Source organism: Oncorhynchus gorbuscha, unplaced genomic scaffold (assembly GCF_021184085.1).
Source record: "Oncorhynchus gorbuscha isolate QuinsamMale2020 ecotype Even-year unplaced genomic scaffold, OgorEven_v1.0 Un_scaffold_564, whole genome shotgun sequence".
Lineage (NCBI taxonomy): Eukaryota > Metazoa > Chordata > Actinopteri > Salmoniformes > Salmonidae > Oncorhynchus > Oncorhynchus gorbuscha.
Genome location: NW_025745395.1, coordinates 237,501 through 265,000, shown reverse-complemented (window position 1 = coordinate 265,000; position 27,500 = coordinate 237,501). Strand labels below are relative to the sequence as shown.

Genomic DNA, 27,500 nt, shown 5'->3' with positions numbered 1-27,500 from the left:
GTGTTAGGTGTGTGTTAGGTGTGTGAGGTGTGAGGTGTGTGTGAGGTGTGAGGTGTGTGTACCTGTGTATTAGGTGTGAGGTGTGTGTACCTGTGTATTAGGTGTGTACCTGTGTATTAGGTGTGTAGGTGTGTGTACCTGTGTATTAGGTGTGTGTACCTATGTATTAGGTGTGTAGGTGTGTGTACCTGTGTATTAGGTGTGTACCTGTGTATTAGATGTGCGTACCTGTGTATTAGGTGTGTAGGTGTGTGTACCTGTGTATTAGGTGTGTACCTGTGTATTAGGTGTGTAGGTGTGTGTACCTGTGTATTAGGTGTGTAGGTGTGTGTATCTGTGTATTAGGTGTGTACCTGTGTATTAGGTGGGTGTACCTGTGTATTAGGTGTGTAGGTGTGTGTACCTGTGTATTAGGTGTGTAGGTGTGTGTATCTGTGTATTAGGTGTGTACCTGTGTATTAGGTGTGTGTATCTGTGTATTAGGTGTTTAGGTGTGTGTACCTGTGTATTAGGTGTGTGTACCTGTGTATTAGGTGTGTAGGTGTGTGTACCTGTGTATTAGGTGAGTGTACCTGTGTATTAGGTGTGTAGGTGTGTGTACCTGTGTATTAGGTGTGTACCTGTGTATTAGGTGTGTAAGTGTGTGTATCTGTGTATTAGGTGTGTACCTGTGTATTAGGTGTGTACCTGTGTATTAGGTGTGTAGGTGTGTGTACCTGTGTATTAGGTGTGTAGGTGTGTGTACCTGTGTATTAGGTGTGTACCTGTGTATTAGGTGTGTACCTGTGTATTAGGTGTGTAGGTGTGTGTACCTGTGTATTAGGTGTGTGTACCTGTGTATTAGGTGTGTACCTGTGTATTAGGTGTGTACCTGTGTATTAGGTGTGTAGGTGTGTGTACCTGTGTATTAGGTGTGTGTACCTGTGTATTAGGTGTGTACCTGTGTATTAGGTGTGTAGGTGTGTGTACCTGTGTATTAGGTGTGTAGGTGTGTGTACCTGTGTATTAGGTGTGTGTACCTGTGTATTAGGTGTGTAGGTGTGTGTACCTGTGTATTAGGTGTGTAGGTGTGTGTACCTGTGTATTAGGTGTGTAGGTGGTGTATGTACCTGTGTATTAGGTGTGTGTACCTGTGTATTAGGTGTGTACCTGTGTATTAGGTGTGTAGGTGTGTGTACCTGTGTATTAGGTGTGTGTACCTGTGTATTAGGTGTGTACCTGTGTATTAGGTGTGTAGGTGTGTGTACCTGTGTATTAGGTGTGTAGGTGTATGTACCTGTGTATTAGGTGTGTGTACCTGTGTATTAGGTGTGTACCTGTGTATTAGGTGTGTGTACCTGTGTATTAGGTGAGTGTACCTGTGTATTAGGTGTGTAGGTGTGTGTACCTGTGTATTAGGTGTGTACCTGTGTATTAGGTGTGTACCTGTGTATTAGGTGTGTAGGTGTGTGTACCTGTGTATTAGGTGTGTAGGTGTGTGTACCTGTGTATTAGGTGTGTAGGTGTGTGTACCTGTGTATTAGGTGTGTAGGTGTGTGTACCTGTGTATTAGGTGTGTAGGTGTGTGTACCTGTGTATTAGGTGTGTAGGTGTGTGTACCTGTGTATTAGGTGTGTAGGTGTGTGTACCTGTGTATTAGGTGTGTACCTGTGTATTAGGTGTGTACCTGTGTATTAGGTGTGTAGGTGTGTGTACCTGTGTATTAGGTGTGTAGGTGTGTGTACCTGTGTATTAGGTGTGTAGGTGTGTGTACCTGTGTATTAGGTGTGTACCTGTGTATTAGGTGTGTAGGTGTGTGTACCTGTGTATTAGGTGTGTAGGTGTGTGTACCTGTGTATTAGGTGTGTAGGTGGTGTATGTACCTGTGTATTAGGTGTGTGTACCTGTGTATTAGGTGTGTACCTGTGTATTAGGTGTGTAGGTGTGTGTACCTGTGTATTAGGTGTGTGTACCTGTGTATTAGGTGTGTACCTGTGTATTAGGTGTGTAGGTGTGTGTACCTGTGTATTAGGTGTGTACCTGTGTATTAGGTGTGTACCTGTGTATTAGGTGTGTAGGTGTGTGTACCTGTGTATTAGGTGTGTAGGTGTATGTACCTGTGTATTAGGTGTGTGTACCTGTGTATTAGGTGTGTACCTGTGTATTAGGTGTGTAGGTGTGTGTACCTGTGTATTAGGTGTGTACCTGTGTATTAGGTGTGTACCTGTGTATTAGGTGTGTAGGTGTGTGTACCTGTGTATTAGGTGTGTAGGTGTGTGTACCTGTGTATTAGGTGTGTAGGTGTGTGTACCTGTGTATTAGGTGTGTAGGTGTGTGTACCTGTGTATTAGGTGTGTAGGTGTGTGTACCTGTGTATTATTAGTGTGTGTACCTGTGTATTAGGTGTGTAGGTGTGTGTACCTGTGTATTAGGTGTGTAGGTGTGTGTACCTGTGTATTAGGTGTGTAGGTGTGTGTACCTGTGTATTAGGTGTGTAGGTGTGTGTACCTGTGTATTAGGTGTGTAGGTGTGTGTACCTGTGTATTAGGTGTGTAGGTGTGTGTACCTGTGTATTAGGTGTGTAGGTGTGTGTACCTGTGTATTAGGTGTGTAGGTGTGTGTACCTGTGTATTAGGTGTGTAGGTGTGTGTACCTGTGTATTAGGTGTGTACCTGTGTATTGTGTGTAGGTGTGTGTACCTGTGTATTAGGTGTGTAGGTGTGTGTACCTGTGTATTAGGTGTGTAGGTGTGTGTACCTGTGTATTAGGTGTGTAGGTGTGTGTACCTGTGTATTAGGTGTGTAGGTGTGTGTACCTGTGTATTAGGTGTGTAGGTGTGTGTACCTGTGTATTAGGTGTGTAGGTGTGTGTACCTGTGTATTAGGTGTGTAGGTGTGTGTACCTGTGTATTAGGTGTGTAGGTGTGTGTACCTGTGTATTAGGTGTGTAGGTGTGTGTACCTGTGTATTAGGTGTGTAGGTGTGTGTACCTGTGCTGCAGCTCCTGTACTTGTGGTTGTGTCCGTGCAGCAGGAGGCTGAACACCAACATGAGGATCATGATCAGACCAATCAGAGACAGGACCAACAGGAACCACCACTCCTCATAGAAGGGACGGTCCCACAGAGCTACGGACAGGACACATTACTGTTATGGAGGCCTTTATAACCAGTCTGGAGACAGGACTAACAGGAACCACCACTCCTCATAGAAGGGACGGTCCCACAGAGCTACGGACAGGACACATTACTGTTATGGAGGCCTTTATAACCAGTCTGGAGACAGGACTAACAGGAACCACCACTCCTCATAGAAGGGACGGTCCCACAGAGCTACGGACAGGACACATTACTGTTAGGAAGGCCTTTATAACCAGTCTGGTGACAGGACCAACAGGAACCACCACTCCTCATAGAAGGGACGGTCCCACAGAGCTACGGACAGGACACATTACTGTTAGGAAGGCCTTTATAACCAGTCTGGAGACAGGACCAACAGGAACCACCACTCCTCATAGAAGGGACGGTCCCACAGAGCTACGGACAGGACACATTACTGTTAGGAAGGCCTTTATAACCAGTCTGGAGACAGGACCAACAGGAACCACCACTGGAGACAGGACCAACAGGAACCACCACTCCTCATAGAAGGGACAGTCCCACAGAGCTACGGACAGGACACATTACTGTTATGGAGGCCTTTATAACCAGTCTGGAGACAGGACCAACAGGAACCACCACTCCTCATAGAAGGGACGGTCCCACAGAGCTACGGACAGGACACATTACTGTTAGGAAGGCCTTTATAACCAGTCTGGAGACAGGACTAACAGGAACCACCACTCCTCATAGAAGGGACGGTCCCACAGAGCTACGGACAGGACACATTACTGTTAGGAAGGCCTTTATAACCAGTCTGGAGACAGGATGGAGACATATCACTGTTATGGAGGCCTTTATAACCAGTCTGGAGACAGGATGGAGACATATCACTGTTATGGAGGCCTTTATAACCAGTCTGGAGACAGGACTAACAGGAACCACCACTCCTCATAGAAGGGACGGTCCCACAGAGCTACGGACAGGACACATTACTGTTAGGAAGGCCTTTATAACCAGTCTGGAGACAGGATGGAGACATATCACTGTTATGGAGGCCTTTATAACCAGTCTGGAGACATATCACTGTTATGAAGGCCTTTATAACCAGTCTGGAGACATATCACTGTTATGAAGGCCTTTATAAGCAGTCTGGAGACAGGATGGAGACATATCACTGTTATGAAGGCCTTTATAACCAGTCTGGAGACAGAATGGAGACATATCACTGTGATGAAGGCCTTTATAATCAGTCTGGAGACAGGATGGAGACATATCACTGTTATGAAGGCCTTTATAACCAGTCTGGAGACAGGATGGAGACATATCACTGTGATGAAGACCTTTATAATCAGTCTGGAGACAGGATGGAGACATATCACTGTGATGAAGGCCTTTATAACCAGTCTGGAGACAGGATGGAGACATATCACTGTTATGGAGGCCTTTATAACCAGTCTGGAGACATATCACTGTTATGAAGGCCTTTATAATCAGTCTGGAGACAGGATGGAGACATATCACTGTTATGGAGGCCTTTATAACCAGCCTGGTGACATATCACTGTTATGGAGGTCTTTATGACCAGTCTGGAGACAGGATGGAGACATATCACTGTTACGAAGGCCTTTATAACCAGTCTGGAGACATATCACTGTGATGAAGGCCTTTATAACCAGTCTGGAGACAGGATGGAGACATATCACTGTTACGAAGGCCTTTATAACCAGTCTGGAGACAGGATGGAGACATATCACTGTTATGGAGGTCTTTATGACCAGCCTGGAGACAGGATGGAGACATATCTCTGTGATGAAGGCCTTTATAACCAGTCTGGAGACGGGATGGAGACATATCACTGTTATGAAGGCCTTTATAACCAGTCTGGAGACATATCACTGTGATGAAGGCCTTTATAACCAGTCTGGAGACAGGATGGAGACATATCACTGTTATGAAGGCCTTTATAACCAGTCTGGAGACATATCACTGTGATGAAGGCCTTTATAACCAGTCTGGAGACAGGATGGAGACATATCACTGTTATGGAGGCCTTTATAACCAGTCTGAAGACATATCACTGTGATGAAGGCCTTTATAACCAGTCTGGAGACAGGATGGAGACATATCACTGTTATGAAGGCCTTTATAACCAGTCTGGAGACATATCACTGTTATGGAGGACTTTATAACCAGTCTGGAGACAGGATGGAGACATATCACTGTTATGGAGGCCTTTATAACCAGTCTGGAGACAGGATGCTGTTGATACTGTTACAGCTGGAGCTGCTTCAGTCTGACACTAGATGGCAGCACAGTGTTAACACAGAGACTGTGTTACTGTTTCTGTGTGTGTGTGTGTGTTTACCAGCGAGTGCGGTGGACGGCGTGCTGGGTTCCCCATAACCGTAGCGATTGACAGCGATGACACGGAACTCATATCCGACCCCTGACCTCAGACGGTCCATCTCCACGGTTGCTGACCTACTGCTGGGGGGGAGGAGCCTGACAAACGAGTCCCACATCCCTTCATCTGAAGAGCGAGAGAGAGACAGGAAAGAGAGAGAGGGGGGAAGAGTGAGAGGGAGAGAGAGTAGGAAGGGAGAGAAGGAGGGTAGTGAGACAATGTAAAAGGAAGTGTAAATATCATTAGTGATAGAAGGATAAGAAAGATAGGAGGCGAAAGAGAGAAGGAGAGGGAAGAGAGAAGGAGAGGAAGATAGAAGGAGAGGGAAGATAGAAGGAGAGGGAAGATAGAAGGAGAGGGAAGATAGAAGGAGAGGGAAGAGAGAAGGAGAGGGAAGAGAGAAGGAGAGGGAAGAGAGAAGGAGAGGGAAGAGAGAAGGAGAGGGAAGATAGAAGGAGAGGAAGATAGAAGGAGAGGGAAGAGAGAAGGAGAGGGAAGATAGAAGGAGAGGAAGATAGAAGGAGAGGGAAGAGAGAAGGAGAGGGAAGAGAGAAGGATAGGGAAGATAGAAGGAGAGGAAGATAGAAGGAGAGGAAGATAGAAGGAGAGGAAGATAGAAGGAGAGGAAGATAGAAGGAGAGGGAAGAGAGAAGGAGAGGGAAGAGAGAAGGAGAGGGAAGATAGAAGGAGAGGAAGATAGAAGGAGAGGGAAGAGAGAAGGAGAGGGAAGATAGAAGGAGAGGAAAATAGGAGGGAAGAGAAAAGGAGAGGGAAGAGAGAAGGAGAGGAAGATAGAAGGAGAGGAAGATAGGAGGAGAGGAAGATAGAAGGAGAGGGAAGAGAGAAGGAGAGGGAAGAGAGAAGGAGGGAAGATAGAAGGAGAGGAAGATAGAAGGAGAGGAAGATAGAAGGAGAGGGAAGAGAGAAGGAGAGGGATGATAGAAGGGAAGAGAGAAGGAGAGGAAGATAGAAGGAGAGGAAGATAGAAGGAGAGGAAGATAGAAGGAGAGGGAAGATAGGAGGGAAGAGAAAAGGAGGGAAGAGAGAAGGAGAGGGAATATATAAGGAGAGGAAGATAGAAGGAGAGGAAGATAGAAGGAGAGGAAAATAGAAGGAGAGGGAAGATAGGAGGGAAGAGTAAAGGAGGGAAGATAGGAGAGGGAAGATAGAAGGGAAGATAGAAGGAGCGGGAAGAGAGAAGGAGAGGGATGATAGAAGGGAAGAGAGAAGGAGAGGAAGATAGAAGGAGAGGGAAGATAGGAGAGGAAGAGAGAAGGAGAGGAAGATAGAAGGAGAGGGAGATAGAAGGAGAGGGAAGATAGGAGGGAAGAGAAAAGGAGGGAAGAGAGAAGGAGAGGGAATATAGAAGGAGAGGAAGATAGAAGGAGAGGGAAGATAGGAGGGAAGAGAAAAGGAGGGAAGATAGAAGGAGAGGGAAGATAGAAGGGAAGATAGAAGGAGAGGGAAGAGAGAAGGAGAGGGATGATAGAAGGGAAGAGAGAAGGAGAGGAAGATAGAAGGAGAGGGAAGATAGAAGGAGAGGAAGAGAGAAGGAGAGGAAGAGAGAAGGAGAGGAAGATAGAAGGAGAGGGAAGATAGAAGGAGAGGGACACACACACCACAGACACGCACCACGGACACACATTCGCTTGCTCACCTGAGGGACGAGCCTCGATAATGTAACCTATGACAGGTCCCGCCCCCGCGTCTCCCTCCGACCAATGAATGGTCAGCGCCGAGGAGGACTTGGTGACTGACATCTCCATGGGTGAACCAGGGGTGCCTGGGGGAGAGGGAGGAGCCATTCAGACCATATAAACACAGAAACTTGTAGATGTTGGGGATGTTGGTGTGTATAGCAGGTCTGGAGCTGAACACACATAAACCTAACACACTTAACACACACCTCACACACTTCACATACACATGGCATTGAGGAATATACCACCTCAGTCATTGGCTTCATCAATAAGTGCATCCCCACAGTGACTGTACGTACATATCCCAACCAGAAGCCATGGATTACAGGCAACATCCACATAAAGGCTAGAACGTTCAAGGAGACTAATCCGGACGCTGATAAAAAATCCCGCTATGCCCTCAGACGACCCGTCAAACAAGCAACGCGTCGATACAGGATAAAGATTGAATCCTACTACATCGGCTCTGACGCTCGTCAGATGTGGCAGGGCTTGATAACCATTACGGACTACAGAGAGAAACCCTGACGCGACCTGCCAATTGACGTGAGCCTACCAGACGAGCCAAATGCCTTTTATGCTCGCTTCAAGGCAAGCAACACTGAAACATGCACGAGACCACCAGCTGTTCTGGATGACTGTGTGATAATAAATAATAATAATAATATAATAATATATGCCATTTAGCAGACGCTTTTATCCAAAGCAACTTACAGTCATGTGTGCATACATTCTACGTATGGGTGGTCCCGGGGATCGAACCCACTACCCTGGCGTTACAAGCGCCATGCTCTACCAACTGAGCTACAGAAGGACCACTGCTCTCGGTAGTCGATGTGAACAAAACCTTTAAACAGGTCAACATTTACAGCCGCTGGGCCAGACAGATTACCAGGACATGTACTCAAAGCATGCGCTGACCAACTGTCAAGTGTCTTCACTGACATTTTTCTGTAATGCCTACACGTTTCAAGCAGACCAACACAGTCCCAAGGAACTGAAGGGAACCTGCCTAAAAGATTACCGCCCCATGGGACCCCATGGGACCCCATGGGACATGTCGGTAGCCATGAAGTGCTTTGAACGGCTGATCATGGCTCACATCAACAGCATCCTCCCGGACACCCTAGACCCAATCCAATTCGCATTCCGCCCCAACAGATCCACAGATGCCCTCCACCCTGTCCTTTCTCACCTGGACAAAAGGAACACCTATGTGAGAATGCTGTTCATTGACTACAGCTCAGCGTTCAACAGCATAGTGCCCACGAAGCTCATCACTAAGCTAAGGACTCTGGGATTAAACACCTCCCTCTGCAACTGGATCCTGGACTAAAAAGATTTGGCATGGGTCCCCAGATCCTCAAAAGGTTCTACAGCTGCACCATCGAGAGCATCTTGACCGGTTGCATCACCGCCTGGTACGGCAACTGCTCTGCATCTGACCGTAAGACGCTACAGAGGGTAGTGAGAACGGCCCAGTACATCACTGGGGCCAAGCTGCCTGCCATCCAGGACCTATATAATAGGTGGTGTCAGAGGAATGCCCCAAAATTGTCAGAGACTCCCAAGGTACCGGAGCTGTCATGTTTTGTCATATATTGTCTTGTCATTATGCTTTCCCTTCTGTTCGTTTACCCCTGCTGGTCTTATTAGGTTCGTTCCCTTTTTCTATCCCTCTCTCCCCCCCTCCCTCTCTCTCCTCTCTCTATTGTTCCGTTCCTGCTCCCAGCTGTTCCTCATTCTCCTAACTCACTCATTTAGTCTTTTCACACCTGTCCCCTATTTTGTCCTCTGATTAGAGTCCCTATTTCTCCCCTTGTTTTCCGCTTCTGTCCTTGTCGGATCCTTGTATGATGTTCGCTGTGCTGTGTCATTGTCTCGCCCTGTCGTGTCTTGTCTCCTTCAGATGCTGCGTGTGAGCAGGTGTCTTAGTCTGCTACGGTCGGTGCCTTCCCGAGGCAACCTGCAGTCAATGGTCGAGTCTCCAGTCTGTCCTCGTCACTACCAGTGGATTTAAGTTTTTTCATGTTTTGTTTTCTTCTTTAATTGTCCAGGAGTATTACTTTTGCCAATTACTGGAATAAAGACTCTGTTTTCGCTAAGTCGCTTTTGGGTCCTCATTCACCTGCTTAACAGAAGGATCCGACCAAGAATGGACCCAGCGACTACGGATTCTCGTAACACTGCCGTCGAGATCCAGGGAGCTATGCTCGGCAGACACGAGCAGGAATTGTCTGCTGCTCGTCATGCCGTTGAGACCCTGGCCGCTCAGGTTTCCGACCTCTCTGGACAGTTCCAGAGTCTTCGTCTTGTGCCACCAGCTACTTCCTGGTCTGCCGAGTCTCCGGAACCTAGGGTTAATAACCCACCTTGTTACTCCGGGCAGCCCACTGAGTGCCGCTCCTTTCTCACCCAGTGTGATATTGTGTTCTCTCTCCAACCCAACACATACTCAAGAGAGAGAGCTCGGGTTGCTTACGTCATATCACTCCTTACTGGCCGGGCTCGAGAGTGGGGCACAGCTATCTGGGAGGCAAGGGCTGATTGTTCTAACAATTACCTGAACTTTAAAGAGGAGATGATACGGGTTTTTGATCGTTCAGTTTTTGGTAGGGAGGCTTCTTGGGCCCTGGCTTCCCTATGTCAAGGTGATCGATCCATAACGGATTACTCTATAGAGTTTCGCACTCTTGCTGCCTCTAGTGACTGGAACGAGCCGGCGCTGCTCGCTCGTTTTCTGGAGGGACTCCACGCAGAGGTTAAGGATGAGATTCTCTCCCGGGAGGTTCCTTCCAGTGTGGACTCTTTGATTGCACTCGCCATCCGCATAGAACGACGGGTAGATCTTCGTCACCGAGCTCGTGGAAGAGAGCTCGCGTTAACGGTGTTTCCCCTCTCCGCATCGCAACCATCTCCTTCCTCCGGCTCAGAGACTGAGCCCATGCAGCTGGGAGGTATTCGCATCTCGACTAAGGAGAGGGAACGGAGGATCACCAACCGCCTGTGCCTCTATTGCGGTTTTGCTGGACATTTTGTCAATTCATGTCCAGTAAAAGCCAGAGCTCATCAGTAAGCGGAGGGCTACTGGTGAGCGCTACTACTCAGGTCTCTCCATCAAGATCCTGTACTACTATGTCGGTCCATCTACGCTGGACCGGTTCGGCTGCTTCTTGCAGTGCCTTGATAGACTCTGGGGCTGAGGGTTGTTTTATGGACGAAGCATGGGCTCGGAAACATGACATTCCTCTCAGACAGTTAGGGAAGCCCACGCCCATGTTCGCCTTAGATGGTAGTCATCTCCCCAGTATCAGATATGAGACACTAAGAATCGTTATCCGCTTCCCCTTATGTCATCAGCCTTCGAGATTCTGCAGGGAGCCAGGTTCTTTACTAAGTTGGACCTTCGTAATGCTTACCATCTCGTGCGCATCAGAGAGGGGGACGAGTGGAAAACGGCGTTTAACACTCCGTTAGGGCATTTTGAGTACCGGGTTCTGCCGTTTGGTCTCGCTAATGCTCCAGCTGTTTTTCAGGCATTAGTTAATGATGTACTGAGAGACATGCTGAACATCTTTGTTTTTGTCTACCTTGACGATATCCTGATTTTTTCACCGTCACTCGAGATTCATGTTCAGCACGTTCGACGTGTACTCCAGCGCCTTTTAGAGAATTGTCTCTACGTGAAGGCTGAGAAGTGCGCCTTTCATGTCTCCTCTGTCACTTTTCTCGGTTCTGTTATTTCCGCTGAAGGCATTCAGATGGATCCCGCTAAGGTCCAGGCTGTCAGTGATTGGTCCGTTCCAAGGTCACGTGTCGAGTTGCAGCGCTTTCTAGGTTTCGCTAATTTCTATCGGCGTTTCATTCGTAATTTCGGTCAAGTTGCTGCCCCTCTCACAGCTCTTACTTCTGTCAAGACGTGCTTTAAGTGGTCCGGTTCCGCCCAGGGAGCTTTTGATCTCCTCAAGAAGCGTTTTACGTCCGCTCCTATCCTCGTTACTCCTGACGTCACTAAACAATTCATTGTCGAGGTTGACGCTTCAGAGGTGGGCGTGGGAGCCATTCTATCCCAGCGCTTCCAGTCTGACGATAAGGTCCATCCTTGCGCTTATTTTTCTCATCGCCTGTCGCCATCGGAACGCAACTATGATGTAGGTAACCGCGAACTGCTCGCCATCCGCTTAGCCCTAGGCGAATGGCGACAGTGGTTGGAGGGGCGACCGTTCCTTTTGTCGTTTGGACTGACCATAAGAACCTTGAGTACATCCGTTCTGCCAAACGACTTAATGCACGTCAAGCTCGTTGGGCGTTGTTTTTCGCTCGTTTCGAGTTTGTGATTTCTTATCGCCCGGGTAATAAGAACACCAAGCCTGATGCCTTATCCCGTCTCTTTAGTTCTTCTGTGGCTTCTACTGATCCCGAGGGGATTCTTCCTTATGGGCGTGTTGTCGGGTTGACAGTCTGGGGAATTGAGAGACAGGTTAAGCAAGCACTCACTCACACTGCGTCGCCGCGTGCTTGTCCTAGTAACCTTCTTTTCGTTCCTGTTTCTACTCGTCTGGCTGTTCTTCAGTGGGCTCACTCTGCCAAGTTAGCTGGCCATCCCGGCGTTCGAGGTACACTTGCTTCTATTCGCCAGCGCTTTTGGTGGCCTACTCAGGAGCGTGACACGCGCCGTTTCGTGGCTGCTTGTTCGGACTGCGCGCAGACTAAGTCAGGTAACTCTCCTCCTGCCGGTCGTCTCAGACCGCTTCCCATTCCTTCTCGACCATGGTCTCACATCGCCTTAGACTTCATTACCGGTCTGCCTTCGTCTGCGGGGAAGACTGTGATTCTTACGGTTGTCGATAGGTTCTCTAAGGCGGCACATTTCATTCCCTCGCTAAGCTTCCTTCCGTTAAGGAGACGGCACAAATCATCATCGAGAATGTGTTCAGAATTCATGGCCTCCCGTTAGACGCCGTTTCAGACAGAGGTCCGCAATTCACGTCACAGTTTTGGAGGGAGTTCTGTCGTTTGATTGGTGCTTCCGTCAGTCTCTCTTCCGGTTTTCATCCCCAGTCTAACGGTCAAGCAGAAAGGGCCAATCAGACGATTGGTCGCATACTACGCAGCCTTTCTTTTAGAAACCCTGCGTCTTGGGCAGAACAGCTCCCCTGGGCAGAATACGTTCACAACTCGCTTCCTTCGTCTGCTACCGCGCTATCTCCGTTTCAGAGTAGTCTGGGTTACCAGCCTCCTCTGTTCTCGTCCCAGCTCGCCGAGTCCAGCGTTCCCTCCGCTCAGGCTTTTGTCCAACGTTGTGAGCGCACCTGGAGGAGGGTGAGGTCTGCACTTTGCCGTTACAGGGCGCAGACTGTGAGAGCCGCCAATAAACGTAGGATTAAGAGTCCTAGGTATTGTCGCGGCCAGAGAGTGTGGCTTTCCACTCGTAACCTTCCCTTACGACAGCTTCTCGTAAGTTGACTCCGCGGTTCATTGGTCGGTTCCGTGTCTCCCATGTCGTCAATCCTGTCGCTGTGCGACTGCTTCTTCCGCGACATCTTCGTCGCGTCCATCCTGTCTTCCATGTCTCCTGTGTCAAGCCCTTTCTTCGCACCCCGTTCGTCTTCCCTCCCCCGTCCTTGTCGAGGGCGCACCTATTTACAAGGTACGTAGGATCATGGACATGCGTTCTCGGGGACGTGGTCACCAGTACCTAGTGGATTGGGAGGGTTACGGTCCTGAGGAGAGGAGTTGGGTTCCATCTCGGGACGTGCTGGACCGTTCGCTGATTGATGATTTCCTCCGTTGCCGCCAGGATTCCTCCTCGAGTGCGCCAGGAGGCGCTCGGTGAGTGGGGGTACTGTCATGTTTTGTCATATATTGTCTTGTCATTATGCTTTCCCTTCTGTTCGTTTCCCCCTGCTGGTCTTATTAGGTTCGTTCCCTTTTTCTATCCCTCTCTCTCCCCCTCCTCTCTCTCCTCTCTCTATCGTTCCGTTCCTGCTCCCAGCTGTTCCTCATTCTCCTAACTCACTCATTTAGTCTTTTCACACCTGTCCCCTATTTTGTCCTCTGATTAGAGTCCCTATTTCTCCCCTTGTTTTCCGCTTCTGTCCTTGTCGGATCCTTGTATGATGTTCGCTGTGCTGTGTCATTGTCTCGCCCTGTCGTGTCTTGTCTCCTTCAGATGCTGCGTGTGAGCAGGTGTCTTAGTCTGCTACGGTCGGTGCCTTCCCGAGGCAACCTGCAGTCAATGGTCGAGTCTCCAGTCTGTCCTCGTCACTACGAGTGGATTTAAGTTTTTTCATGTTTTGTTTTCTTCTTTAATTGTCCAGGAGTATTACTTTTGCCAATTACTGGAATAAAGACTCTGTTTTCGCTAAGTCGCTTTTGGGTCCTCATTCACCTGCATAACAGGAGCGCCAAGTCAAAGACCAAAAGGCTCATCAACAGCTTCTACCCCCAAGCCATAAGACTGCTGAACAATTCATAAAATCGCAACAGGACAATTTACATTGACCCCACGCCCCCTTTTTGTACACTGCTGCTACTCACTGTTTATTATCTATGCAGAGTCACTTCACCCCTACCTATATGTACAAATGACCTTTAACCTGTACCCCCGCACACTGACGCTGTGCCGGTGCCCCCCTGTATGTAGCCTTCCATTGTGTAGGTACGTATATAGCCTGGTTATTCTTATTGTGTTTTTATTATTACTTTTTAAATCTAGTCTACTTCTTCTTCTTGCACTGCACTGTTGGTTAAGGGCTTGTAAGTAAAGCATTTCACGGTGAAGTCTACCCTTGTTGTATTCGGCGCATGTTTGATTTGATACACTACACTACACACACCTCACACACTACACTACACACACCTCACACACTACACTACACACACCTCACACACTACACTACAGTACACACACCTCACACACTACACTACACACACCTCACACACTACACTACACACACCTCACACACTACACTACACTACACTACACACACCTCACACACTACACTACACTACACACACCTCACACACTACACTACACACACCTCACACACTACACACACTACACTACACACACCTCACACACTACACTACACACACCTCACACACTACACTACACTACACACACCTCACACACTACACTACACACACCTCACACACTACACTACACACACCTCACACACTACACTACAGTACACACACCTCACACACTACACTACACTACACTACACTACACTACACTACACTACACTACACTACACTACACTACACTACACACACCTCACACAATACACTACACACACCTCACACACTACACTACACACACCTCACACACTACACTACACTACACACACCTCACACACTACACTGCACACTACACACACCTCACACACTACACACACCTCACACACTACACTACACACACCTCACACACTACACTACCCACACCTCACACACTACACTACACTACACACACCTCACACACTACACTACACTACACACACCTCACACACTACACTACACTACACACTACACTACACTACACTACACTACACTACACACACCTCACACACTACACACACTACACTACACACACTACACTGCACACTACACACACCTCACACACTACACTACACACACTACCCACACCTCACACACTACACTACACTACACTACACTAAACTACACTACACACACCTCACACACTACACTACACTACACACACCTCACACACTACACTACACACACCTCACACACTACACTACACACACTACACTACACTACACACACCTCACACACTACACTACACACACTACACTACACTACCCACACCTCACACACTACCCACACCTCACACACTACACTACACTACACTACACTACACTACACTACACTACACTACACTACACTACACTACACTACACACACCTCACACACTACACTACACACACTACACTACACACACCTCACACACTACACACACCTCACACACTACACTACACTACACTACACTACACTACACTACACACACCTCACACACTACACTACACACACCTCACACACTACACTGCACACTACACACACCTCACACACTACACTACACACACTACCCACACCTCACACACTACACTACACACTACACTACACTACACTACACTACACTACACTACACTACACTACACACACCTCACACACTACACTACACTACACTACACACACCTCACACACTACACTACACACACCTCACACACTACACTACACACACTACACTACACTACACACACCTCACACACTACACTACACACACTACACTACACTACCCACACCTCACACACTACCCACACCTCACACACTACACTACACTACACTACACTACACTACACTACACTACACTACACTACACTACACTACACTAAACTACACTACACTACACACACCTCACACACTACACTACACACACTACACTACACACACCTCACACACTACACACACTACACACACTTCACACATCTCACACACTACACTGCACACTACACACACCTCACACACCTCACACACTACACTACACACACTACACTACCCACACCTCACATACTACACTACACTACACTACACTACACTACACACACCTCACACACTACACTACACACACCTCACACACTACACTACACACACCTCACACACTATACTACACACACCTCACACACTACACTACACACACTACACTACACTACACACACCTCACACACTACACTACACACACTACACTACCCACACCTCACACACTACACTACACACACCTCACACACTACACTACACACACCTCACACACTACACTACACACACCTCACACACTACACTACACACACCTCACACACTACACACACTACACTACACACACCTCACACACTACACTACACACACTACACTACACTACACACAACTCACACACTACACACACTACACACACTACACTACACTACACTACACTACACTACACTACACTACACTACACTACACTACACACACTACACTACACTACACACACTACACTACACACACTACACTACACTACACTACACACACTACACTACACTACACTACACTACACTACACTACACTACACTACACTACACACTACACTACACTACACTACACACTACAGTACACACACTACACTACCCACACCTCACACACTACACTACACTACACTACACTACACTACACTACACTACACTACACTACACTACACACACTACACTACACTACACTACACTACACTACACTACACTACAAACACCTCACACACTACACACACTACACACTACACTACACTACACTACACTACACTACACTACACTACACTACACTACACTACACACACTACACTACACTACACTACACACTACAGTACACACACTACACTACCCACACCTCACACACTACACTACACTACACTACACTACACTACACTACACTACACTACACTACACTACACTACACACACTACACTACACTACACTACACTACACTACACTACACTACACTACACTACACTACACTACACTACAAACACCTCACACACTACACACACTACACACACTACACCCACACAGCTCACACACTACACACACTACACTATACACACCTCACACACTACACTTCACACACCTCACACACTACACACACTACACACACTTCACACACCTCACACACTACACACACTACACACACTACCCACACCTCACACACTACACACACTAAACACACTCACCTCACACACAACACACACACACCTCACACACTATACACACACCTCACACAGACTCCTAACCCCCCCCTCTCCTTACCCTGTAGAGGTTGTGAGGTGACGTTACAGTGGACAGCAGGTCCGTAGCTGACTGTTCTGGCCTGGACACTGAACCTGTAGGTTACTCCTTTAGTCAGGTCTCTGACCTTCAACCAACGCTGCCAGCTACCCTTCACCTCCACCGTCACCACCCGACTCACACCTAGACACACACACACACACACACACACACACACACACACACACACACACACACACACACACACACACACACACACACACACACACACACACACACACACACACACACACACACACACACACACACACACACACACACACACACACACACACACACATTAAAACATGTATAGATAAACAAACCCCATTAAACACCATTAAACACCAATAAACACCATTAAACACCATTTAACACCATTAAACACCACTAAACACCCTTTAACACCATTAAACACCATTAAACACCAATAAACACCATTAAACACCATTTAACACCACTAAACACCACTAAACACCATTTAACACCATTAAACACCACTAAACACCATTAAACACCACTAAACACCATTAAACACCACTAAACACCATTTAACACCATTAAACACCACTAAACACCATTAAACACCACTAAACACCATTAAACACCACTAAACACCATTTAACACCATTAAACACCACTAAACACCATTTAACACCATTAAACACCACTAAACACCATTAAACACCACTAAACACCATTAAACACCACTAAACACCATTTAACACCATTAAACACCACTAAACACCATTAAACACCACTAAACACCATTAAACACCACTAAACACCATTTAACACCATTAAACACCAATAAACACCATTAAACACCATTAAACACCATTAAACACTATTAAACACCATTAAACACAAATAAACACCACTAAACACCATTAAACACCAATAAACACCAATAAACACCATTAAACACCAATAAACACCACTAAACACCATTAAACACCATTAAACACCATTAAACATCATTAAACACCATTAAACACCATTAAACACCATTAAACACCATTAAACACAAATAAACACCATTAAACACCAATAAACACCATTAAACACCAATAAACACCATTAAACACAAATAAACACCACTAAACACCATTAAACACCATTAAACATCACTAAACACAAATAAACACCATTAAACACCATTAAACACCATTAAACACAAACACCACTAAACACCATTACACACCAATAAACACCACTAAACACCATTAAACACCATTAAACACAAATAAACACCATTAAACACAAATAAACACCACTAAACACCATTAAACACCACTAAACACCATTAAACACCACTAAACACCATTAAACACCAATAAACACCATTAAACACCATTAAACACCATTAAACACCATTAAACACTATTAAACACCATTAAACACCATTAAACACCAATAAACACCATTAAACACAAATAAACACAATTAAACACCATTAAACACAAATAAACACCATTAAACACAAATAAACACCATTAAACACCATTAAACACAAATAAACACCATTAAACACAAATAAACACCATTAAACACAAACACCACTAAACACCATTAAACACCAATAAACACCATTAAACACCATTAAACACCAATAAACACCATTAAACACCACTAAACACCATTAAACACCAATAAACACATTAAACACCATTAAACACCATTAAACACCACTAAACACCATTAAACACCACTAAACACCATTAAACACCATTAAACACAAATAAACACCAATAAACACCATTAAACACAAATAAACACCACTAAACACCATTAAACACCATTAAACACCACTAAACACCATTAAACACAAATAAACACCATTAAACACCATTAAACACAAATAAACACCATTAAACACCATTAAACACAAATAAACACCATTAAACACCAATAAACACCAATAAACACCACTAAACACCATTAAACACCATTAAACACCACTAAACACAAATAAACACCATTAAACACAAACACCACTAAACACCATTACACACCAATAAACACCACTAAACACCATTAAACACAAATAAACACCATTAAACACAAACACCACTAAACACCATTAAACACCAATAAACACCATTAAACACCATTAAACACCAATAAACACCATTAAACACAAACACCACTAAACACCATTAAACACAAATAAACACCATTAAACCCCATTAAACCCCATTAAACACCATTAAACACCATTAAACACCATTAAACACCATTAAACACAAATAAACACCATTAAACACCAATAAACACCAATAAACACCACTAAACACCATTAAACACCATTAAACACCACTAAACACAAATAAACACCATTAAACACCACTAAACACCATTAAACACAAATAAACACCACTAAACACCATTAAACACAAATAAACACCACTAAACACCATTAAACACCATTAAACACCATTAAACACCATTAAACACCATTAAACACCACTAAACACCATTAAACACCATTAAACACCACTAAACACCATTAAACACCACTAAACACCATTAAACACCATTAAACACCATTAAACACCAATAAACACAAATAAACACCATTAAACACAAACACCATTAAACACCATTAAACACCATTAAACACCATTAAACACAAATAAACACCTTGTTTTGTTTGTCAGCAACATTTTCCTCTTTACCATCAAGTCAAGACAGACGCAGAAACTGGTGTGTGTTTTGTTAGGCATGTGAGTGTGTTGCTAGGCGTGTGTGTGTTTTGTTAGGCATGTGAGTGTGTTGCTAGGCGTGTGTGTGTTTTGTTAGGCGTGTGAGTGTGTTGCTAGGCGTGTGTGTGTGTTGTTAGGCATGTGAGTGTGTTGCTAGGCGTGTGTGTGTGTTGTTAGGTGTGTGTGTGTCGCTAGGTGTGTGTGTGTGTGTGTGTGTTGTTAGGCATGTGAGTGGGTGTTAGGTGTGTGTGTGTTGTTAGGTGTGTGTGTGTTGCTAGGCGTGTGTGTGTGTGTGTGTTGTTAGGCATGTGAGTGTGTGTTAGGTGTGTGTGTGTGTTGTTAGGTGTGTGTGTGTTGTTAGGTGTGTGTGTGTTGCTAGGCGTGTGTGTGTGTATGTGTTGTTAGGCGTGTGAGTGTGTGTTAGGTGTGTGTGTGTAATTAGGTTTGTGTGGGTTGCTAGGTGTGTGTGTGTGTTGTTAGGTGTGTTGTTAGGTGTGTGAGTGTGTGTTAGGTGTGTGTGTGTGTGTGTGTGTGTGTGTGTGTGTGTGTGTGTGTGTGTGTGTGTGTGTGTGTGTGTGTGTGTGTGTGTGTGTGTGTGTGTGTGTGTGTGTGTGTGTGTGTGTGTGTGTGTGTGTGTGTGTGTGTGTGTTAGTTACCCTGTGTAGGCTGTGTGTGTGTGTGTGGTGCTAGGTGTGTGTATGTTTCTAGGTGTGTGTGTGTGTGTTAGTTACCCTGTACAGGCTGTGTGTGTGTGTGTTTCTAGGTGTGTGCGTGTGTGTTAGTTACCCTGTACAGGCTGTGTGTGTTGTTAGGTGTGTGTGTGTTGCTAGGTGTGTGTGTGTGTGTTAGTTACCCTGTACAGGCTGTGTGTGTTGCTAGGTGTGTGTGTTAGTTACCCTGTACAGGCTGTGTGTGTTGTTAGGTGTGTGTGTTAGTTACCCTGTACAGGCTGTGTGTGTTGTTAGGTGTGTGTGTGTGTGTGTGTTAGTTACCCTGTACAGGCTGTGTGTGTTGTTAGGTGTGTGTGTTGCTAGGTGTGTGTGTGTGTGTGTGTGTTAGTTACCCTGTACAGGCTGTGTGTGTTGCTAGGTGTGTGTGTGTGTGTTAGTTACCCTGTACAGGCTGTGTGTGTTGCTAGGTGTGTGTGTTAGTTACCCTGTACAGGCTGTGTGGGCTGGTAGACCACCCTGTACCCCTCCACTACCCCGTTAGAAGCGCTGGGCGCCCCCCAGGAGATGTTGACACTCCATCCTGTCACCTCCGAAAACGACAGGAAACTAGGCTGGCTGGGGGCTGGGGGGGGGGGGAGGTTACACAGGTCATCATTACATTCATACCATCTAGATGTTCTACTTTAGACAGAGCAGACCTGGGATCAGATACTATTAGATGTGTGTGTGTAAACTCTCAGTGTCTGCTTTAGACAGAGCAGACCTGGGATCAGATACTATTAGATGTGTGTGTGTAAACTCTCAGTGTCTGCTTTAGACAGAGCAGACCTGGGATCAGATACTATTAGATGTGTGTGTAAACTCTCAGTGTCTGCTTTAGACAGAGCAGACCTGGGATCAGATACTATTAGATGTGTGTGTAAACTCTCAGTGTCTGCTTTAGACAGAGCAGACCTGGGATCAGATACTATTATATGTGTGTGTAAACTCTCAGCTCTTCCATTACAACAGGCTCCATCATTATCAAGCCCAGATAAAGATTTTTCATCGATTTCAAATCATATTTCAAGCCAGGTCTAACACATACGTATCCCAGGGTTAACTGGATGGGTTAGGGGTTAGAGGTTAGGGAACCTATCACCCTGTAGGGTCTTGGCCTCCCGGGGTTAGAGGTTAAGGAACCTACCGGCCTGTAGGGTCTTGGCGCCCCGGGGTTAGAGGTTAGGGGTTAGAGGTTAGGGGTTAGAGGTTAGGGTTCAGAGGTTAGGGGTTAGAGGTTAGGGAACCTACCGGCCTGTAGGGTCTTGGCGCCCCGGGGTTAGAGGTTAGGGATTAGAGGTTAGGGATTAGAGGTTAGGGGTTAGAGGTTAGGGAACCGTCCGGCCTGTAGGGTCTTGGCTCCCCGGAGTTAGAGGTTAGGGGTTAGAGGTCAGGGGTTAGAGGTTAGGGAACCTACCGGCCTGTAGTGTCTTGGCCTCCCGGGGTTAGAGGTTAGGGGTTAGAGGTTAGGGAACCTACCAGCCTGTAGGGTCTTGGCGCCCCGGGGTTAGAGGTTAGGGGTTAGAGGTTAGGGGTTAGAGGTTAGGGAACCTACCAGCCTGTAGGGTCTTGGCGCCCCGGGGTTCGCTGGGCGGGCCGTCTCCAGCCACGTTGAAGGCAGACAGCGTGACGAGGTAGGACGTGTAACACGTGAGGTTGACCAGACGGACACGCGTGTCAGGAACAAACACCACCGTCACCTTCTCTGTCTCGTTCTGTCTGGCACCCTGCCAGTAGTGGATCTGACCACAGGAAACAGGAAGAAGTCGCACACAGGAAGTGAGACCCATTTTCTACTGAGACAATGGTTCCTTTCGGGTTGTACCCAGAAGGGTACACATGCTCAATATTCTGCTGATGTACCCATCAGAATGATGTAGTGATGTATTCTCTATAACAACATGACCTGATGTGTCCATGACAACATGACCTGATGCGTCCATCAGAATGATGTAGTTATGTATTCTCTATAACAACATGACCTGATGTGTCCATGACAACATGACCTGATGTGTCCATCAGAATGATGTAGTGATGTATTCTCTATAACAACATGACCTGATGTGTCCATGACAACATGACCTGATGTGTCCATCAGAATGATGTAGTGATGTATTCTCTATAACAACATGACATGATGTGTCCATCAGAATGATGTAGTGATGTATTCTCTATAACAACATGACATGATGTGTCCATCAGAATGATGTAGTGATGTATTCTCTATAACAACATGATGTGTCCATCAGAATGATGTAGTGATGTATTCTCTATAACAACATGACCTGATGTGTCCATCAGAATGATGTAGTGATGTATTCTCTATAACAACATGACCTGATGTGTCCATCAGAATGATGTAGTGATGTATTCTCTATAACAACATGATGTGTCCATCAGAATGATGTAGTGATGTATTCTCTATAACAACATGACCTGATGTGTCCATCAGAATGATGTAGTGATGTATTCTCTATAACAACATGACCTGATGTGTCCATGACAACATGACCTGATGTACCCATCAGAATGATGTAGTGATGTATTCTCTATAACAACATGATGTGTCCATCAGAATGATGTAGTGATGTATTCTCTATAACAACATGATGTATCCATCAGAATGATGTAGTGATGTATTCTCTATAACAACATGACCTGATGTGTCCATGACAACATGACCTGATGTACCCATCAGAATGATGTAGTGATGTATTCTCTATAACAACATGATGTGTCCATCAGAATGATGTAGTGATGTATTCTCTATAACAACATGACCTGATGTGTCCATCAGAATGATGTAGTGATGTGTTCTCTATAACAACATGATGTGTCCATCAGAATGATGTAGTGATGTATTCTCTATAACAACATGACCTGATGTACCCAGAATGATGTAGTGATGTATTCTCTATAACAACATGACCTGATGTGCCCATCAGAATGATGTAGTGATGTATTCTCTATAACAACATGACCTGATGTGTCCATCAGAATGATGTAGTGATGTATTCTCTATAACAACATGATGTGTCCATCAGAATGATGTAGTGATGTATTCTCTATAACAACATGATGTGTCCATCAGAATGATGTAGTGATGTATTCTCTATAACAACATGACATGATGTGTCCATCAGAATGATGTAGTGATGTATTCTCTATAACAACATGATGTGTCCATCAGAATGATGTAGTGATGTATTCTCTATAACAACATGACCTGATGTGTCCATCAGAATGATGTAGTGATGTATTCTCTATAACAACATGATGTGTCCATCAGAATGATGTAGTGATGTATTCTCTATAACAACATGATGTGTCCATCAGAATGATGTAGTGATGTATTCTCTATAACAACATGACCTGATGTGTCCATCAGAATGATGTAGTGATGTATTCTCTATAACAACATGATGTGTCCATCAGAATGATGTTGTGATGTATTCTCTATAACAACATGACCTGATGTGTCCATCAGAATGATGTAGTGATGTATTCTCTATAACAACATGACCTGATGTGTCCATCAGAATGATGTAGTGATGTATTCTCTATAACAACATGACCTGATGTGTCCATCAGAATGATGTAGTGATGTATTCTCTATAACAACATGATGTACCCATCAGAATGATGTAGTGATGTATTCTCTATAACAACATGACCTGATGTGTCCATCAGAATGATGTAGTGATGTATTCTCTATAACAACATGATGTGTCCATCAGAATGATGTAGTGATGTATTCTCTATAACAACATGACCTGATGTATCCATCAGAATGATGTAGTGATGTATTCTCTATAACAACATGATGTGTCCATCAGAATGATGTAGTGATGTATTCTCTATAACAACATGACCTGATGTGTCCATCAGAATGATGTAGTGATGTATTCTCTATAACAACATGACCTGATGTATCCATCAGAATGATGTAGTGATGTATTCTCTATAACAACATGATGTATCCATCAGAATGATGTAGTGATGTATTCTCTATAACAACATGACCTGATGTACCCAGAATGATGTAGTGATGTATTCTCTATAACAACATGACCTGATGTACCCAGAATGATGTAGTGATGTATTCTCTATAACAACATGACCTGATGTGTCCATCAGAATGATGTAGTGATGTATTCTCTATAACAACATGACCTGATGTGTCCATCAGAATGATGTAGTGATGTATTCTCTATAACAACATGACCTGATGTGTCCATCAGAATGATGTAGTGATGTATTCTCTATAACAACATGATGTACCCAGCAGAATGATGTAGTGATGTATTCTCTATAACAACATGACCTGATGTGTCCATCAGAATGATGTAGTGATGTATTCTCTATAACAACATGACCTGATGTGTCCATCAGAATGATGTAGTGATGTATTCTCTATAACAACATGATGTGTCCATCAGAATGATGTAGTGATGTATTCTCTATAACAACATGATGTGTCCAGAATGATGTAGTGATGTATTCTCTATAACAACATGACCTGATGTATCCATCAGAATGATGTAGTGATGTATTCTCTATAACAACATGACCTGATGTATCCATCAGAATGATGTAGTGATGTATTCTCTATAACAACATGATGTGTCCAGAATGATGTAGTGATGTATTCTCTATAACAACATGACCTGATGTGTCCATCAGAATGATGTAGTGATGTATTCTCTATAACAACATGACCTGATGTGTCCATCAGAATGATGTAGTGATGTATTCTCTATAACAACATGATGTGTCCATCAGAATGATGTAGTGATGTATTCTCTATAACAACATGATGTGTCCAGAATGATGTAGTGATGTATTCTCTATAACAACATGACCTGATGTATCCATCAGAATGATGTAGTGATGTATTCTCTATAACAACATGATGTGTCCATCAGAATGATGTAGTGATGTATTCTCTATAACAACATGATGTACCCAGCAGAATGATGTAGTGATGTATTCTCTATAACAACATGACCTGATGTATCCATCAGAATGATGTAGTGATGTATTCTCTATAACAACATGATGTGTCCATCAGAATGATGTAGTGATGTATTCTCTATAACAACATGATGTGTCCATCAGAATGATGTAGTGATGTATTCTCTATAACAACATGACCTGATGTGTCCATCAGAATGATGTAGTGATGTATTCTCTATAACAACATGATGTACCCAGCAGAATGATGTAGTGATGTATTCTCTATAACAACATGACCTGATGTGTCCATCAGAATGATGTAGTGATGTATTCTCTATAACAACATGACCTGATGTATCCATCAGAATGATGTAGTGATGTATTCTCTATAACAACATGACCTGATGTGTCCATCAGAATGATGTAGTGATGTATTCTCTATAACAACATGATGTACCCAGCAGAATGATGTAGTGATGTATTCTCTATAACAACATGACCTGATGTGTCCATCAGAATGATGTAGTGATGTATTCTCTATAACAACATGACCTGATGTGTCCATCAGAATGATGTAGTGATGTATTCTCTATAACAACATGATGTGTCCATCAGAATGATGTAGTGATGTATTCTCTATAACAACATGATGTGTCCATCAGAATGATGTAGTGATGTATTCTCTATAACAACATGATGTGTCCATCAGAATGATGTAGTGATGTGAGTTCAGCTTGTCATTATAATGGGTACTCCTCATTATTACTGGACTGGAACATTCTAACACAAAACCCACTCTTTAAAACTTCAACTCTACAAAACCTCAACTCTACAAAACCTCAACTCTACAAAACCTCAACTCTACAAAAGTAATTCCAATGTCTCTCCATCTCTCCTCTCCATCTCTCTACCTTCTCCCTCTCCTCTCCATCTCTCCCCTTCTCCCTCTCCTCTCCTTCTCCTTTCCATCTCTCCCCTTCTCTCTCTCCTTCTCTCTCCCCTCCTCCCTCTCCTCTCCATCTCTCCCATTCTCCCTCTCCTTTCCATCTCTCCCCTTCTCTCTCTCCTCTCCCTCTCCTTTCCATCTCTCCCCTTCTCCCTCTCCTTCTCCCTCTCCTCTCCTTCTCTCTCCCCTCCTCCCTCTCCTCTCCATCTCTCCCATTCTCCCTCGCCTCCTCCCTCTCCTCTCCATGTCTCCCCTTCTCTCTCCATCTCTCCCCTTCTCCCTCTCCTCTCCATCTCTCCTCTTCTCCCTCTCCTTTCCATCCCTCCCCTTCTCTCTCTCCTCTCCCTCTCCTTTCCATCTCTCCCCTTCTCTCTCTCCTCTCCCTCTCCTTTCCATCTCTCTCCTTCTCTCTCCCCTCCTCCCTCTCCTCTCCATCTCTCCCCTTCTCTCTCTCCTCTCCATCTCTCCCCTTCTCCCTCTCCTCTCCATCTCTCCCCTTCTCCCTCTCCTCTCCATCTCTCCCCTTCTCCCTCTCCTCTCCATCTCTCCCCTCCTCCCTCTCCTTTCCATCTCTCCCCTTCTCTCTCTCCTCTCCCTCTCCTTTCCATCTCTCCCCTTCTCTCTCTCCTTCTCTCTCCCCTCCTCCCTCTCCTCTCCATCTCTCCCCTTCTCCCTCTCCTCTCCATCTCTCCCCTTCTCTCCCCTTCTCCCTCTCCTTTCCATCTCTCCCCTTCTCTCTCTCCTCTCCCTCTCCTTTCCATCTCTCCCCTTCTCTCTCTCCTTCTCTCTCCCCTACTCCCTCTCCTCTCCATCTCTCCCCTTCTCCCTCGCCTTCTCCCTCTCCTCTCCATCTCTCCCCTTCTCTCCCCTTCTCCCTCTCCTTTCCATCTCTTCCCTTCTCCATCTCTCCCCTTCTCCCTCTCCTCCTCCATCTCCTCTCCATCTCTCCCCTTCTCCCTCTCCTCCTCCCTCTCCTTTCCATGTCTCCCCTTCTCTCTCTCCTCTCCATCTCCTCTCCATCTCTCCCCTTCTCCCTCTCCTTTCCATCTCTCCCCTTCTCCCTCTCCATCTCTCCCATTCTCTTACTTTCACCCACTTCATCCTCCTCTTCCCTCTCATCTTCCCTCTCTTCTC

The 27,500-nt window shown here is 45.3% G+C and overlaps 1 protein-coding gene across 1 annotated transcript in view; it reads right to left on the bottom strand.

Moving 5' to 3' along the window:
- The window catches only part of LOC124018705 (protein sidekick-1-like), a gene marked incomplete at its 5' end in the record, with an annotated part of 213,631 nt that overhangs the window by 10,120 nt on the left and 176,011 nt on the right, over window positions 1-27,500 (bottom strand). Inside the window, 6 exons of the mRNA XM_046334058.1 lie at window positions 2,969-3,106; window positions 5,445-5,609; window positions 7,141-7,266; window positions 17,032-17,193; window positions 20,910-21,047; window positions 22,020-22,206. Of these exons, the coding sequence (XP_046190014.1) occupies window positions 2,969-3,106; window positions 5,445-5,609; window positions 7,141-7,266; window positions 17,032-17,193; window positions 20,910-21,047; window positions 22,020-22,206 (916 nt within the window). The remainder of the gene's footprint in view (window positions 1-2,968; window positions 3,107-5,444; window positions 5,610-7,140; window positions 7,267-17,031; window positions 17,194-20,909; window positions 21,048-22,019; window positions 22,207-27,500) is intronic.